This window comes from Phoca vitulina, unplaced genomic scaffold (assembly GCF_004348235.1).
Source record: "Phoca vitulina isolate PV1807 unplaced genomic scaffold, GSC_HSeal_1.0 scaffold3, whole genome shotgun sequence".
In the NCBI taxonomy this organism is placed as follows: domain Eukaryota; kingdom Metazoa; phylum Chordata; class Mammalia; order Carnivora; family Phocidae; genus Phoca; species Phoca vitulina.
Genome location: NW_022589706.1, coordinates 30154949 through 30168838, shown reverse-complemented (window position 1 = coordinate 30168838; position 13890 = coordinate 30154949). Strand labels below are relative to the sequence as shown.

Sequence of the window (13890 nt, the reverse complement as noted above, 5' to 3'; positions counted from 1 at the left end):
TTATTCATTTGAGAGAGACAGAGACAGAGAGAGCACAAGCAGGGGAGAGGCAGAGGGAGAGGGAGAAGCAGACTCCCCACTGAGCAGGGAGCCCCACATGGGACTCGATCCCAGGACCTGGAGATCATGACCTGAACTGAAGGCAGACACGTAACCATCTGAGCCACCCAGGTGCCCCTGAAGCTGTTACATTTTGAAATAAATTATTTTCCTTTTCTTTCTCCTTTCTATTTACCACAGCAACATTGCATTGATTTTTTTTTTTAAATCATATCTGTATGGAGTAATATTACCTTATAAATTTCATTTTAAGATAAAGGGATGGCACAGAATGTTTATTCTAAGGAGAGCTCACTGGGCCCAATAGAGTTGACAATCGCTGCTTTAGAGAGAGGAACTGGGCTTCATGCTTTACTCCATACTGGACTTCGTGGCACAGAAATGTCAAAACCTCAATGCAGGTGTCCCCTCGCTTTTTGAATCTGGCTTTGCACACAGCTCTGGTATTGACTAGCTCTGGGACCTTGGGCAAGTTACTTCACTCCTCCAAGTCTGTAAGATAGGAATTAAAATGCTTCCCTGCTTGCAGTTGTTTGGAGGATAAAATGAGTTAGTGCATGTAAATATTTACAATAGTTTTGGACGCCTGGGTGACACAGTCAGTTAAGCATCCAACTCTTATTTTCAGCTCAGTCATGGTCTCAGGGTCTTGAGATCGAGCCCCACGTCAGCCTCCGAGCTCAGCCCCCACAGAGTCTGCTTAAGACTCTCCCTCTCCCTCTGTCCCTCCCCACCATGTTCTCTCACTCTCTAAAATAAATAAATAAATCTTTAAAAATATGTATTTAGAATAGTTTTTGGCTCATAAGAGCCCAGTAGAGGTTAACTTTAAAAATATCAAAGGAGCAGTGTGTAACAAACATGAATAAAACCAATCTAATGACATAGGCGTGTGCTCCGGAGCATGCTCACAAACATGTATCCTTTTACTGCGAAGCCTTTCCTCTTTCCCGTCTTTCCTCCCTCCCTCCCTTTCTTGCTTTCATGTCTTGTCTTGGTGAGTATGGGATAGCTGAGGTCACCATTTTAGTCATGGGAGAAAGCAGGGCACTAGAAGTCACAGCTCCTCTGCCATCAGACTGGGCCGAGGCACAGTATCTTCAAACTTGCTTCCTCGGCTGGAAAGCAAAGTGGCAAGGCCACATGGCAAGTCCCTTAGATCAGAACTCTACCTCTAAGTAGCCCTATTTTAAAAGGACTACTGAGGGACACCTGGCTGACTCAGTCGGTAGAGCATGTGACTCTTGATCTCAGGGTCCTGAATTCAAGCCCCAGGTTGGGCTTAGAGCTTACTTAAAAAATAAAATAGATCAGTAAAAGTGGATTGTATTTTCTAAAAACTACAAAATGAAAAGAGCTATTGAGGGTGACATATGGTAGCATGAATTCATATAAACCTGGGTTCCCAAACAACACCCACAGGGGCGAGGTATGTTACAAAATGGAGGGAATGGGGCCAAGCTGGGGAGACCGGGCAGGAGGCTGGTAAATGGCAAGCGCCTGGTCTGAAAAGGGCTGGCCTGATCCCATGGCAGTACACGCCCCTCCATGCTGCATCTTCCCAGTGTCCCAAGAAGCCAGAAATCCAGATTCTTAGGAGAAATGTCCCGACTTTTCAATCTATAAAAATTCACTTCCTTCGCTGCTTTTCACAAGCCGGGCTGCAGAAAAGCGCTTTTTGATGCAATTCAAAATCAATGTAGGATTTTTTTTTTAAATTTCAAACTATGAAGTACTAAGTAAAGACATTTCCTTTTATTGAATAGAGTATCATTAAGAAGATAAAATGAAGCGCTTTGATCTAAAATTTCAAATGGGTTTCACAAAAACATATTTTATTTATTCTAACCCAGCAGGATCTATGCCCAAATGTATAATCCTCAGACATGGAATTCAGTGGCACTTAATATACGTAATATTGGGTGATTGTAACCAAGAGCTGGACTCTGAACTCCATAGTTATTAACATAAAAAATTTCAGTGTGACTACTAAATAATTAGTACTGTCAATGGGGTAAATACATTAAGTTACAAATCTTTACATTTGTACATAACTCATTTTACAAATAAAGGTTTTAAGACTCAACTGTCCAACTTTCTTTAAACACTAAATGTTGTTGAACAAAAAGTCTGCAATAAATATTCCCTCAGGTGGGTGGGGAAAATGCTTTTACATAAGATCTGTGTTACAATGAATGTCTGAGTAAATATTTAAAACCTTAAACTCCTCATGTGGTTATTGAAATCTTGTATTCTGAAAAAGCTCTTATATTTTAAGCAAAATTTAGTTATTAATTTAAAAAGTAACTGTTCTCACAATGCTAATGTTATTCATGGTTAGGTTGCTCCCCGAATCATAAATAGGTTGTTCAACTGTCCCCTCAGGTTGCTGAGTTGTTAATTTTTTTAAAAAGAACCTTCAATAATTACCATCCAGGTGTTTTTCTTTGCTTGTTGATGTACAGATTTGTATTATGACTCACTGAACAACTTAGAATGAAAAAAGAACACGTAGGCCTTTTCTAAACAGTATAGCTGAGCTGTCCAATTACACATCTTCAGCCAATTTGCAACTTTAAAGTTGAACTGCTGCATATTTGGAATAAAAGTAGCATAAACTGAAATGTAATAATCACCATGTTTTCAAAGCCAGAAAGCAATTCTGTAACACACCCATCCTGTGATTGGAGCCGGGAAGCCTAGGACTAAGAGGCGCCGTGTTTTCCTAGCACATTCCTCCAGGACATTGCGGGGTTCAAGGCAAATTCCCCCGGAAGTCCTTGGGGCAATGGCGACAGGCCTCCACCTGTCTTCCAGGCGTACTATCGCTGTGGCTTGTCAACTGGAACTGAAGTCCGGACAGCTCTTCCCAGGCAGCGGGGGCTCCTGCTGGAGTGGGTAAGCGAAGTACTGGGGTGACACCAGGAAACCGGATGGCTGCGTCAGGTGGATTGGGTGGCCTGTGGTGTAAGGTGGGGGCGATGAGGGCACCAGGCAGCCTGGCTCTGCTCTGGCAAAGGAGAATCTGCGGATGGAGCCCCCGGTGGAGCTGGAGCTGGTGGCTGTGCTGGACTGCCTGGAAGGTGCCCTGAGGCTCGTGGAAGTCAAGATCATGGGCAGGGTCTCTGTCTGGTAGCTGCGGAGTGAGAAGCGGATCGGCTGCTGTGAGGGCTCCTTGGGTCTCAAGCAGGTGCAGCAATAAATAGCCACTAAGGAGCCCAGGATGATGAAGGCAATGAAGATGGAGCCAACGATGAGGAAGGGAACATAGACGGGCTCTAAAAGGTAAAAACAGACACAGGTGTTTGGACAAGAGTCTCCCAAACTCCAGGCAGCTCACGATGGGAGGTAAGCGGCTCAGTAGGACCACCCTTGTCAGCCCAGGCTCTGGGAGCTTGTTACTGGGAATCTCTGAAGTGCGAACTGAGATGACTGAATATTCTTGCTCCTAGCGGGGGAAGGAAGCAAAGTGATATCGGAGCCTCTGTTAGCAATTAGCCATTGGATTGCACATCTGGAAATCAGAAGGAACAGAATCTACCCTCCTGTTCAAGCTCTGAAGGGAGGGGAAGGGTGAGTGGTTTGGTCACCTCGACTCCGGATTTAAATCCAGGTTTTGGGTAGTTTAATCATGGTGGGGCACTTAGGGCTCTGGCCCATCCCTGAGGCTGAAAATTCTTCTCCCATCCAAGAATCTCCAATCTAAGCAAAGAGAACCGGGCCAAAAGGGAGACCCCCATTATAAGACTAAGGAAAGAACGGTATAAAGAAATCCATAATGGGTCCCAATTAACTGTGTCTTGACTGCATCGGAAATTGTCATCTCTAGATACTTCTTCCCAGAAACGACTTGGGATGCCCACTCCAGCTGCCACACCTCTGCCCCTCAACTGCCACCCAAACTCTGGGAAGGTCAGGCCAAACCTCAGGTCATGAGACAGTTCTTAGTGTTGGTGGCTTTCTGTGAGAGCATCCCTCAGACAGAGCAAGCCCATTTCCTTCTCTCTGTGCAAGGCAGACATAAAATTCCCCCCCCTACCCGGGGACACTCCAAGGGTCTCCCCTGTCTGATAGAGCCACCTCCAGATACAACCTCCAGCTCAGAGGCAAAAGAAAGAAAACTTGCTTTGACCAAAGCCTTACAGTGTGCCTGGCTCTTTCTTATTTATTATCTGATTCAAGTTCCGTGGAGACTCTTGTAAGGTGGACATGGTCAGCTCTGTTTTCCAGATGTGGAAACGTACTTGTTTTTGACCCTCCCAAAGACACACAAGCAGTGATTGACAGGTAACTATCAACCCGGAGGTTCTGTAGGTTCCTGGGTGTAAGCTCTTCAGTCTCCCATCCGCTCTGCCATGTTTAGTAGCGGAAGGCGAGGGGAAAGCGACTGACTAACCACTTACTCGGGGGCACTGTGCTAAGCATTCATACACTCTCACTCAATCCACAATCCAACTCCTCTGAGAACAATATACCCATTTTAGAGTTGAGACGGGGCCCAGAGCAGGTAAGTAACTTGCCCAAGTTACACAGCTGGCAAGGGGCAGAGCCACAAGCCAAGGTCCCTGAGAGTTCTGTCGATCCCGCCTCAGTGAGTGCGGGGCCGAACCCCTCTCCTGCTGCCCCCCCCGCCCCCCGCAACAAACCGGATTCGGGGAGGCCCAGGAAGGAATCCCCGCTGCAGACTGCGCGTCGACCCTTACACTCTGCAGAGCAACCTGGTCCCCCAGGGTGAGTGGAGTAAGCCAGGGGAAAGCGTCTGTATCTTTTTGTAACAAGCGAGGACCGCCTAGAGTTCCCTGCTTTCCCCTGAGCATCTTTTCTCCAGAAACCACTTCGCCAATCCCCCAGATTGGGAGTTTTGACGCTCAAAGTTAAATTCCTTGAGAGTGTAATGGAGCTCTAAGGCAGAGCAGGCTCCCCTTTCCTCCGGGTTATTACTCTCTTGGCGAGTGGCGCTGGGGCGGAGGGGGGACTCTGGGCACCATTAATTCTCTTTCCCGCGGACCTTCTCTTGCCCGCTTCAGACCTCCGCTGTGGAGTTCTGGGGTGTCACCGGCTCTTAGCTCCGCCCGCTCCCGGTTTGCCGGCGGTAAAACCATCGCCTCGAGCTCTAACCGGTTTCCCTGACTTCCCATTCAGGTGGAAAGCTTTTTCTTTTCTTTCTTTCTTTTTTTTTTTTTTTAGGTGTAAAGTTCCTCTGCTGGGGTCATGATTTACTCCGCTCTGAAGTGAGCGGAAATTTGACCCGTGTTTTCCGACACGAGAATAGGGGGCGGGCAGCCCCTGCGACCCTGGTTTCTGAATCTCCACCTCGAGGACCTGGGCATTTCTGAAAGGCGTGACAATAGGGGGTGGGCCGGAGAGGGTAATTCGATGCAGAGAAATGAAAGGAAGTCGGGAGAACGAGGCAGAGCCTTAGGAACGCTACCAAAGATCCACCAAAGGGGGGGGGGGGCGGCGGTGAACGTGGCTCAAGTTCCTGGGCCCTGTGGGGCTGCAGACGAGCGCTCCCCAAGAGTTGCGGTCTCTGGCCGCCGGCAATCCCCGAAACTCCTGGAGCGACCAGGACGCGCCACGGGGCGCCCCCACCGCCCTGGAAAACCGCAACCCGACCTGGCGCTGTCCCCGTAGCTCTTCCCCTCACCTCCCGCGCTCCCGCGAGCTCCAGCTGTCTCGCCCAGGGCCTCCGGGTGCAAGCCCTGCAAACTTTCCTGGGGCTGACCCGCGGAGACCGCGTGTGGCGGGAATCGGGAGTGCAAGGGAATTAGGGCGCCTGACCCGAAACGCGACCACCCGCTCCGCCTCGATGCCCCCACCTGGCCGCCCCACCGAGCGCAGACGCCGGGCGGGGGCCGAGGCCCGCACTTACGCGCGGTGATGCCGGGGTGCTCCAGCTCGCCGCGGTCGTTGGTGCAGCTTCCCTGCTCCAGCCTGGCGTCGGCCGCCGCGCAGCAGTAGCGCAGCGCGCAGGAGCCGCAGCAGATGGTGGCGTCCAGCGTGTCGAAGTCCTCCGGGCACTGGAAGCCCTCGTGGTAGTTGCCCTGCACGTCCACCCAGCCGTGGCAGTATTCTCCGGACTGCTGGGCGCCCGCCGGGCTCCAGCGCAGCCAGCCCAGGAGGAGCCAGAGCGCCAGCAGCGCCCCCATCGCCGCTGGGCGCCCGGGCCGGCCGGGAGGGGACGCAGCGGGAGAGCGAAGCGCGGAGAGCCGCGGTGCCGCCTCCCTCCCCGGGGCGCGGCTCGGGCGGCTGGCCCCCCCGCGGCCGAGCCCCCCCCCCCACTCGCGCGGGCTAGCAGGGGCCGGGGAGGCGGCAGGGGCTGCGCCGCGGGCTCCGCAGGCCGGGGGTCTGCATGGTGCGCGGGGGCGAGGGGGCGAGGGCCCGCGGGAGGCGCCGGCGGAGGCTGCTGCTGGGGAGGCTGCTGCCGCCCTTCGCCGGTCTCATACTGCGGCGGGCGCGAAGGGCGCGCCGAGCCCTCGGCCGCCTCCCGCCCCTCTCCTCAAGGGAGCCATCGCGTCCCGGGCTGGCGACCCCCGCGCCGCACAGCGCCCCTCCTCGTGGCCGTCGCCGGGTCCCGAGCGGAGCCCGAAGGAGGAAGAATTTGAGATCCCCACGTGCGGGCGCGCGGGGACCCGCGGCCCCTCCACCCCCGCCCTTGTGTGTCTCCGGAGCAGGAGTCAGCCTGGCCGCGGCCAAGTACAAACGGCCTCGGAGTAGCTGACAGCTCTGCCTGCAAGGCGTCCTTTAAAAAGGAAGAGGGAGGGGGAGACAGCGAGGGTTCAGAAAGAGTCCGCCCTCCCGGGTCGCGCCGCTGGAGCTAATCACCGCGGGCGCGGCGCGAGCTGCCGGTCCCCGAGGTTCTCGGGTTCGCGCGCCCCCCTCCCCGCCGGGGGGCCCCCCCCCCCCCCCCCCGCCCACACAGCCCAGAGATCTCCGCAGAGCGAGGGCGACGGCTGCCGAATGTCCGCGGCCATCCACGCGCGTTGGCCCGCGGGTGGAGACGCGCGAGTGCTTTGTACGGCTGTAAGAAAAAGCGCGCGCGACCACTGAGGTTTGTCGAATCTTGTGTCGCCTGTTGCACAGTTCCGGACTCGATCCTGCGACACCTGCTCTAAGGGTTCCGAACATGATTTTAAGGGGCCGCCAACATTTGCACTTAGTTTTCCACCTGAGAGTTTCCACTTCTAGGAGGAACGGCACGTTTTCGCCGAGAGACACACACATGCACCCCCCCGCCCCCAAACCTGCGTGCCGCCGGGTGAAGAATCGCCGGTCACCTCCACCAGCCGAGGGCAGCTCGAAAACCCTCAAAGAGCACGACTTCGTTCACGCCCACAAAGGAAATAAAAGAACAAAATTAATGATAATTGAGCCGATCTGAACTTCTGTTCGGGCAAAGAAACACATTTATTTAAATGATGTGTCCCCTGTGTGCTATTTTCAGGGGCACCGCTCCTTTAGCGGCGTAAGTGCCTTATGAAACTGGTGTTATGTGAAACCTAGGCTAAACTCAGGCATTTATTTTTACTGCATCCTGAACTTCCTCTCATCGTTTACTGGTGTGTGTGAATATGTTCCACGTCTCTCAACCTATTTGTCAAACGGTGTGAATGCCCGTGTCACTGATTTAGATGTTGGCAAGTTGAGTGAAACAAAAGAGACAAAAGTTTGCTGTGCACCAGCAATAAAAAGTGTGCGGTCAAAAGCATTTACCACGCCCGCAGCTTCCCCGTGGTCCCCAGTCGGTTCAGAGCTTTTTTTTTTTTTTTTTAACTTCGAATAAAACGGTTTCTCTTCTTAAAACCAAGTTAAAATATATTCCAAGTAAAGAATTACTTCTGACTTCTGCTTTTAAATATTAGGATTAGCCATTTAGTTATGAAAACGTAAAAATAATGCTCAACATTTCAGATGGTAAGTAGGACTGTATAAATATTTAGCTTTCTTGCTCTCTTAGAAATAGATATTTCTAGGGACAATAATAAGCTATTAAGTAAAACCAAATTAAGTTCTGGCTTTTATCCACAAACAATGGTACAGTTTTTCTTGACTTAAGCATACGGAAAAATTGTTTTTGCAAAAAATTTCTTGGGTACTATGTTTTTATTTGCCAAAAAAAAAAAAAGTTCTTGCCAAACTTAAAGTTTTTTTAAAGTTCTTTTTTAGGAGTGTTGTTTGGATTGTATATATCCTGAGCAATTAAAGGAAAAGGTCATTTCGAGCCACTGCAAAAGTGAGCTCTAGTGATCATAATAAGATGATAAAACTACAAAGACATGTTTACTGCTAATAACTTTCCCAGAACCACACCTCCTTATATTATTTTTGTTAAATTTAAAGGAATTCCATTACATCACAACTGCAAAAAGTTCTGCAACAGCAACATTTGCTAGTCCCCCAAGGGTCAAGTTTCTCTCATTATCCAGCTGTTCTTTGATAGCATTAATATTTTAAGGAGTGATTTGTTGGCACTTACCTCCCATTAATTACATTCTCCATGCCACAGTGGGATTCTTTTCCTTAGGACACCAACTATAATTAATTCCTTCATTCAAAGCCCTTGTCTATTTGACTTATTTAGAGGGCATTTTACTCGAATTTAGTTGGATGTTTACCAGGGGAAAATAACCAAACCTTCGAATTACCTGATACTCCATAGATCTGATGTGTGTGAACATAGAGGAACTGTGTGTCATGCTTTCTTATCTAGATCCAGGTGCCGTTAAACCATTACAATAATCAGCTCAGGGAGCGTGCCCATGGCGGTGGGGGGGGGGGTGCCCAGGGAAATGTGGTTCTTTGTCATAGGAGAGCTCCTTGAATTTACACTGACAAATTTTAACTGCAAAAGTGATGTCTTCAGAATGCTCTTTGTGAATAGGAAAAGAATATGCATTTCTTTTTAGGTTTATAAACATCCAAATTTTCTATTATTCTGTTATTACTTTAAAGATTTTATTTTATTTATTTTATTTATTTGAGAGAGAGAGAGTGAAAGAGAGAGCACAAGAGGGGGTAGGGTCAGAGGGAGAAGCAGACTCCCCGCCGAGCAGGGAGCCCGATGCGGGACTCGATCCTGGGACTACATCCTGGGACTCCGGGATCATGACCTGAGCCAAAGGCAGTCACTTAACGAACTGAGCCACCCAGGCACGCCTATTATTCTGTTATTACTTTAATAGTAAAAGAAGATTAAAAAGTTCTCATAGACCCCCCCCTGAGAAGACTCTAGGGGAAGACATGGAGATGGAAAATAAAATCTATACCATCTGGGGTATTATGTGGAGGTTTTGGAAATTCTATATTTTTCCTTATCTCAGTAACACGAATTCCATATTTTGGTGAATAACACAGTCATAAGGGATCATTTCCTCAGCCTACATTCTCTTGTGGCTCTGCCTCCAGGAAATTCTATAGGAAATGAGTTAAATGATATGATGTCTGGGATTTGCTTTAATAAACACCAGCAAAAGAGAAAGAAAAAGTGAAAGAGGGAGGGAGAGAAAGAGAGTGAGGAAGGGGGGAGAGAGGGAGGGAGAGGAAGAAGGAAGGAAGGAAGGGAGGAAAAGGAAGGGAGGGAGGGAGGGAGGAAGGAGAAAAAGAGAGGGTAGGGGAGAAATGGAAATGGAAGATGGAACAGAAGCAACTGGAACATAACTGATAATATGTTAATCATTTTGGCTGCACGGAGGGTACTTGTACAATCAAAATGCAATTCTTTCTATTTTTTATGTATGAAGAAAAACTACATACACAAGTTTTTCTTTTAATTTTTAATTGATAAGAATCAATAGCAGCATGAAACCACCACTGGACCACGTTTAAACTTTGTCTTGTTTCCTTCTCCTTGTCTTAGAGTCTTTGGAGCAGAGTGAAAGATTTGAGAAAAGTAAAAGCAGAGAAGTAAAGAAAAAGAAGGCAAAATGAATGCATCAGAAAGGACTGGAATCAAAATGTACTAAGAAAAGGAGGAGACAAAGCCAAAGGAATGTAGAAGTGAAAATAAATGAATAAATTCATTAATTAATAATAAGGACAATTCACTTTGGCTTTGGAAATCCCCTCCGGATCATTTGCATTGGATCTGGAAATAAAATAGAAAACAAAAATTTTCTCAACCCTCCCTCAAGTTCCTTTCTGGAGTGATTTCTTATCACTAACCTTCCTTTAATAACTTTGCAGAAGACTTAATGGAATTTTCTTCCTTGAATCACTCACTATAAATCTCTTATTCCAGGACCCTGTCAGTCTGAGTTACTGGAAAGGTATTTTTCCTCAAATTTGTTTTGGCACTTGTCCACCGCTAGAGAATAGCAAGGTGCCCAGAAGCCTACTCCCAGCCCCCAGCAGCCCAGCCCCCAGCTGGCCCTTCCACCTGCCCTATGCATTAGCCGGCCTTAGAGTCTTCATTTATAAAGAGGGGATTAGACACAGTGCCCTTAGAGTGTTTCTCGAACCATAAGGTGCATAGAAATCACCTGGGGACCTTGTTAAAATGCAAGTTTTGATTCCCAAGGTCTATGGAGGGGCCAGAGATTCTGCATTTCCAACAAGCTCCCAGGTAACGCCAAGGCTGCTGGTCTGAGGGCCATCCTCTGCGCCCCTCTGGTCCTCCTCTACCCTTGTCCCCACCCACAGGGCAAGGAATAAATGGAGCCAAAGGGACCCAACCAAAGCCCATTTCCTCACTTTCTATACCACTCTCTGGGCCTTAAGATACCAGCAGTCCCTCCTCAAACAGACTCAAGCTTTTGCTTCTAGGGTTTGCAGAAGCCATTTCCTGGTCATTAAGTGGCCCTAGGACCAGGTGGTTAAAATCTTGTAAACCAGGCTAAGGTAAGCTAACCCTTACACAAGAGGGCCCCTGCAGTGCAAGATGGAGGCCGAGATGGGAAGGGGAGGGGCAGGAAGGGGCGGGGCAGACCTGGCTGGCAGCCTCCGTGTCTCTTCTTGACCCAGCTCGCACCTGTTAGAGCGGGTCTGTTGCCCCGCTCGTCCTGGGGGCTCAGTAAATGTCCAGAGGGAATAAGTGAGTGATTGAATAAATGACAAAAGGAACGTGTTCCCTTCGGGATGTCAGCCTCTACCACACCTCACTGTCATTCCGTGATAGGGCACGTGTCTTCCCCATTAGTTTGGCCTCCTTTTTCATGATTATATCCTGGAACCTAACAGCACCTGGTACATAGTGAGTGCTCAGTAAATGTTGAGTAAATACTGTAAACAATAGAAGACTGGTTGAGAACTTGTGACAACCGAGTGACATCCATCTCACTACTATAAAGAGCTGCAGCAAGTGAGTATCTGGGAGTGACCAGCGGAGGGCAGGGCGAGTTTCCAGGGCAGGGGGGATTTGTAAGAGTCAACCTCTGTAATTTAACTGTAAATGTAGCTCATCAAGAACTGTCTGGGGTATCGGCATGGACAGCATACAGCCGTCACCAGCCATACTCCGTCCTCCGTGGAGACAGACAGCGAGGACACTTGTCCAAGAGAAGAAAGCTATGATGTGGAGAAAATCAGCCAGCACAGTAGAAAGAATATTCTAGTTTTGAGTCAGACGAGTCTGGGTTTCTGAGTGTGCCTTCTTTCTGATCCCATGGCCTTGAGCAAGGTCCTTTCTTCAGCTTACTGAATCTCAGCTATCATGTCTCTAAAATGAGGGCAATGGGAGAGAATAACCATTCTCTTGAAAGATTACTGTAAGAATTCAAAATAGAACACATCGCAGTCTGAAGCTCGGGGCTTCAGAAACAGTAGGTATTACCCACCACCAGCTGGTTTGAATCTATAGTCAAATAATCATGGCAAGTTTCCTGCTCACCAGAATGGGCCTGTGCCCTGATGAATTTGAGTGGATTATTTACAGTGCTCCATCGTTCATTCCCTTATTCTTCAATGTGCCCATTCATAACCACTGGCAATTGAATATTGATTATTCACTTTTAGAGTTGCTCTCCTGAGACGTGCCCCAAAGCTAGGAGCAGTGGGGGATGAGGGTGGGTGTCAGACGATCACAGTGGAGGGATAGGCCCTGCTGGACAGACTCTATTTCAGCTGGATTTCCACAAGGTGCAGCCCCAAGCACAGGTGGGCATTTAATAAGTATCCGATTAGTCTGTGATTCCATATTATGTCAGTAGAGATGTAATTTACTAACTTGGGCTCCTGGCATCCTTCCAGTGTATGTATGATGGAATGACATTTTTCATGCAGAAATATAAATTAAATTAATTGGCATCCGTATTTAATTGAAACTTCCTTGACAGTAGATGGATTCCCCCCAGCGCCACCCCTTTCTCAGTAAGGGGCATTTCCTTCTGAGTGCTTGCAGAGTGAAGGGAGGCCAGCCCCAATTCCTGGGGCTCCCCAAGGAGCTGGCTTTCAGCAGGGCTTAGAGCAGCTCGGAAAGTGAATCGGCCCTGGAAACATGGGAAGTTGCTACACTGCAGCCACGTGCTCTTTTGGTGGGGGGAACGGGTTTTAGGGGACAGAGACACAGAATGTTTCTGTGTTATTTCTGTCTTCTTACTCCCCTTCTCACCTTTACCAACCACATAAAATGTTTAAAAATTTTTTAATTTACACTTAAAGTTTGTAAATCATATGGAATTCTTTGGAAAGCTACTATATGGTTGCTGTCAAAGTTACCTTTTATTTTAAATTTTCTCCTTTTCAAATAGCCTGTATCTGGTTAGATCTGCTGGTGACATGAGGGCCCAATGAGGCAAAGGTCCTAATTTCCACCCTGTGGGTCAACTAAGTTTCCTCTGTCTCAGGAATACAGAACGCACACTTGACCTTGGCTTGCAAACACCTGCTATGAGTTATTTGAGGGCATCAGCCAGAGCACTTGGTTCTAACAGATACAGTCAAATATGCAGCTTGGAAAATGAGCTCAGCGTCATAACACTCCTACAGCAAATGGGTCAACGGTGTTATCTTTGTAAATATCAGTGTCTAATATCTAGCACTCATGTGTCCCTCACCCTATCCTCGGAACTGTAAAGAAAGAAAGTTCTTTCTGCTTTGCCTACTCCACCACCTGATTTTATCCAACCGTTCATTCTGTACAATCACTTTATTTTCTACTTCTTTAAAACACTTTCTGTAATCAAGGATAAGAAGAAAATTCACCCTTAGCATTTTTCTTTGGCTTCTCGCCTTGAATTGGGCTTGAAATACAGACCCCGTTTGTAGCTGTCTGTATGGCTCGTCCAACGTAGCATATAAAAAAACTAGGAGTCAGTAACTCTTTAGTTTATGTGCCATTATTTAGTGGCATTTTCCATTTAGAACTTATCTATTTGGCAACCTTAGCTCTCTTGAAAATGGGCAATGCAGGAAACAATCTTCCTTACCCACATGTGCCCTGCCCGCCAACACACATACACCCTCTTCCTAAGAAGGCATAAAAAAATCACAAAGTATGAGACTAAATGTAGTTTATTGGTAAGAGTGCTTCATGAATGACGTGGATGCAACTAGAGGGCATTATGCTAAGTGAAATGAGCCAGTCAGAGAAAGACGAATACCATATGATTTCACTCATGTGGAATTTAAGAAACAAAACAGATGAACATAGGGGAAGGGAAGGAAAAATAAAATAAGATGAAAATTGGGAGGGAGGCAAACCATGAGACGCTGGACTGTAGGAAACAAACAGGGTTGCTGGAGGGGAGGGGGTGGGGGGAGATGGGGTAATGGGGTGATGGGCATTAAGGAGGGCACTTGATGGAATGAGCACTGGGTGTTATATGCAACTGATGAATCACTGAATTCTACCCATGAAACTAATAAAAAATAAAAATAGATAAAATATGCTAAGTC

General features: G+C 48.0%; 1 protein-coding gene across 1 annotated transcript; it reads right to left on the bottom strand.

The window, feature by feature from the left end:
* Window positions 1-1796: 1796 nt before the first annotated feature.
* Window positions 1797-6235, bottom strand: SHISA3 (shisa family member 3). The gene is made up of 2 exons (XM_032397765.1): window positions 5933-6235; window positions 1797-3338 (listed from the first exon to the last, which is right to left on the bottom strand). Exons 1-2 carry the CDS (start codon window positions 6207-6209, stop codon window positions 2899-2901), a joined length of 717 nt encoding a protein of 238 aa, XP_032253656.1. The 5' UTR covers window positions 6210-6235; the 3' UTR covers window positions 1797-2898.
* Window positions 6236-13890: the final 7655 nt, after the last annotated feature.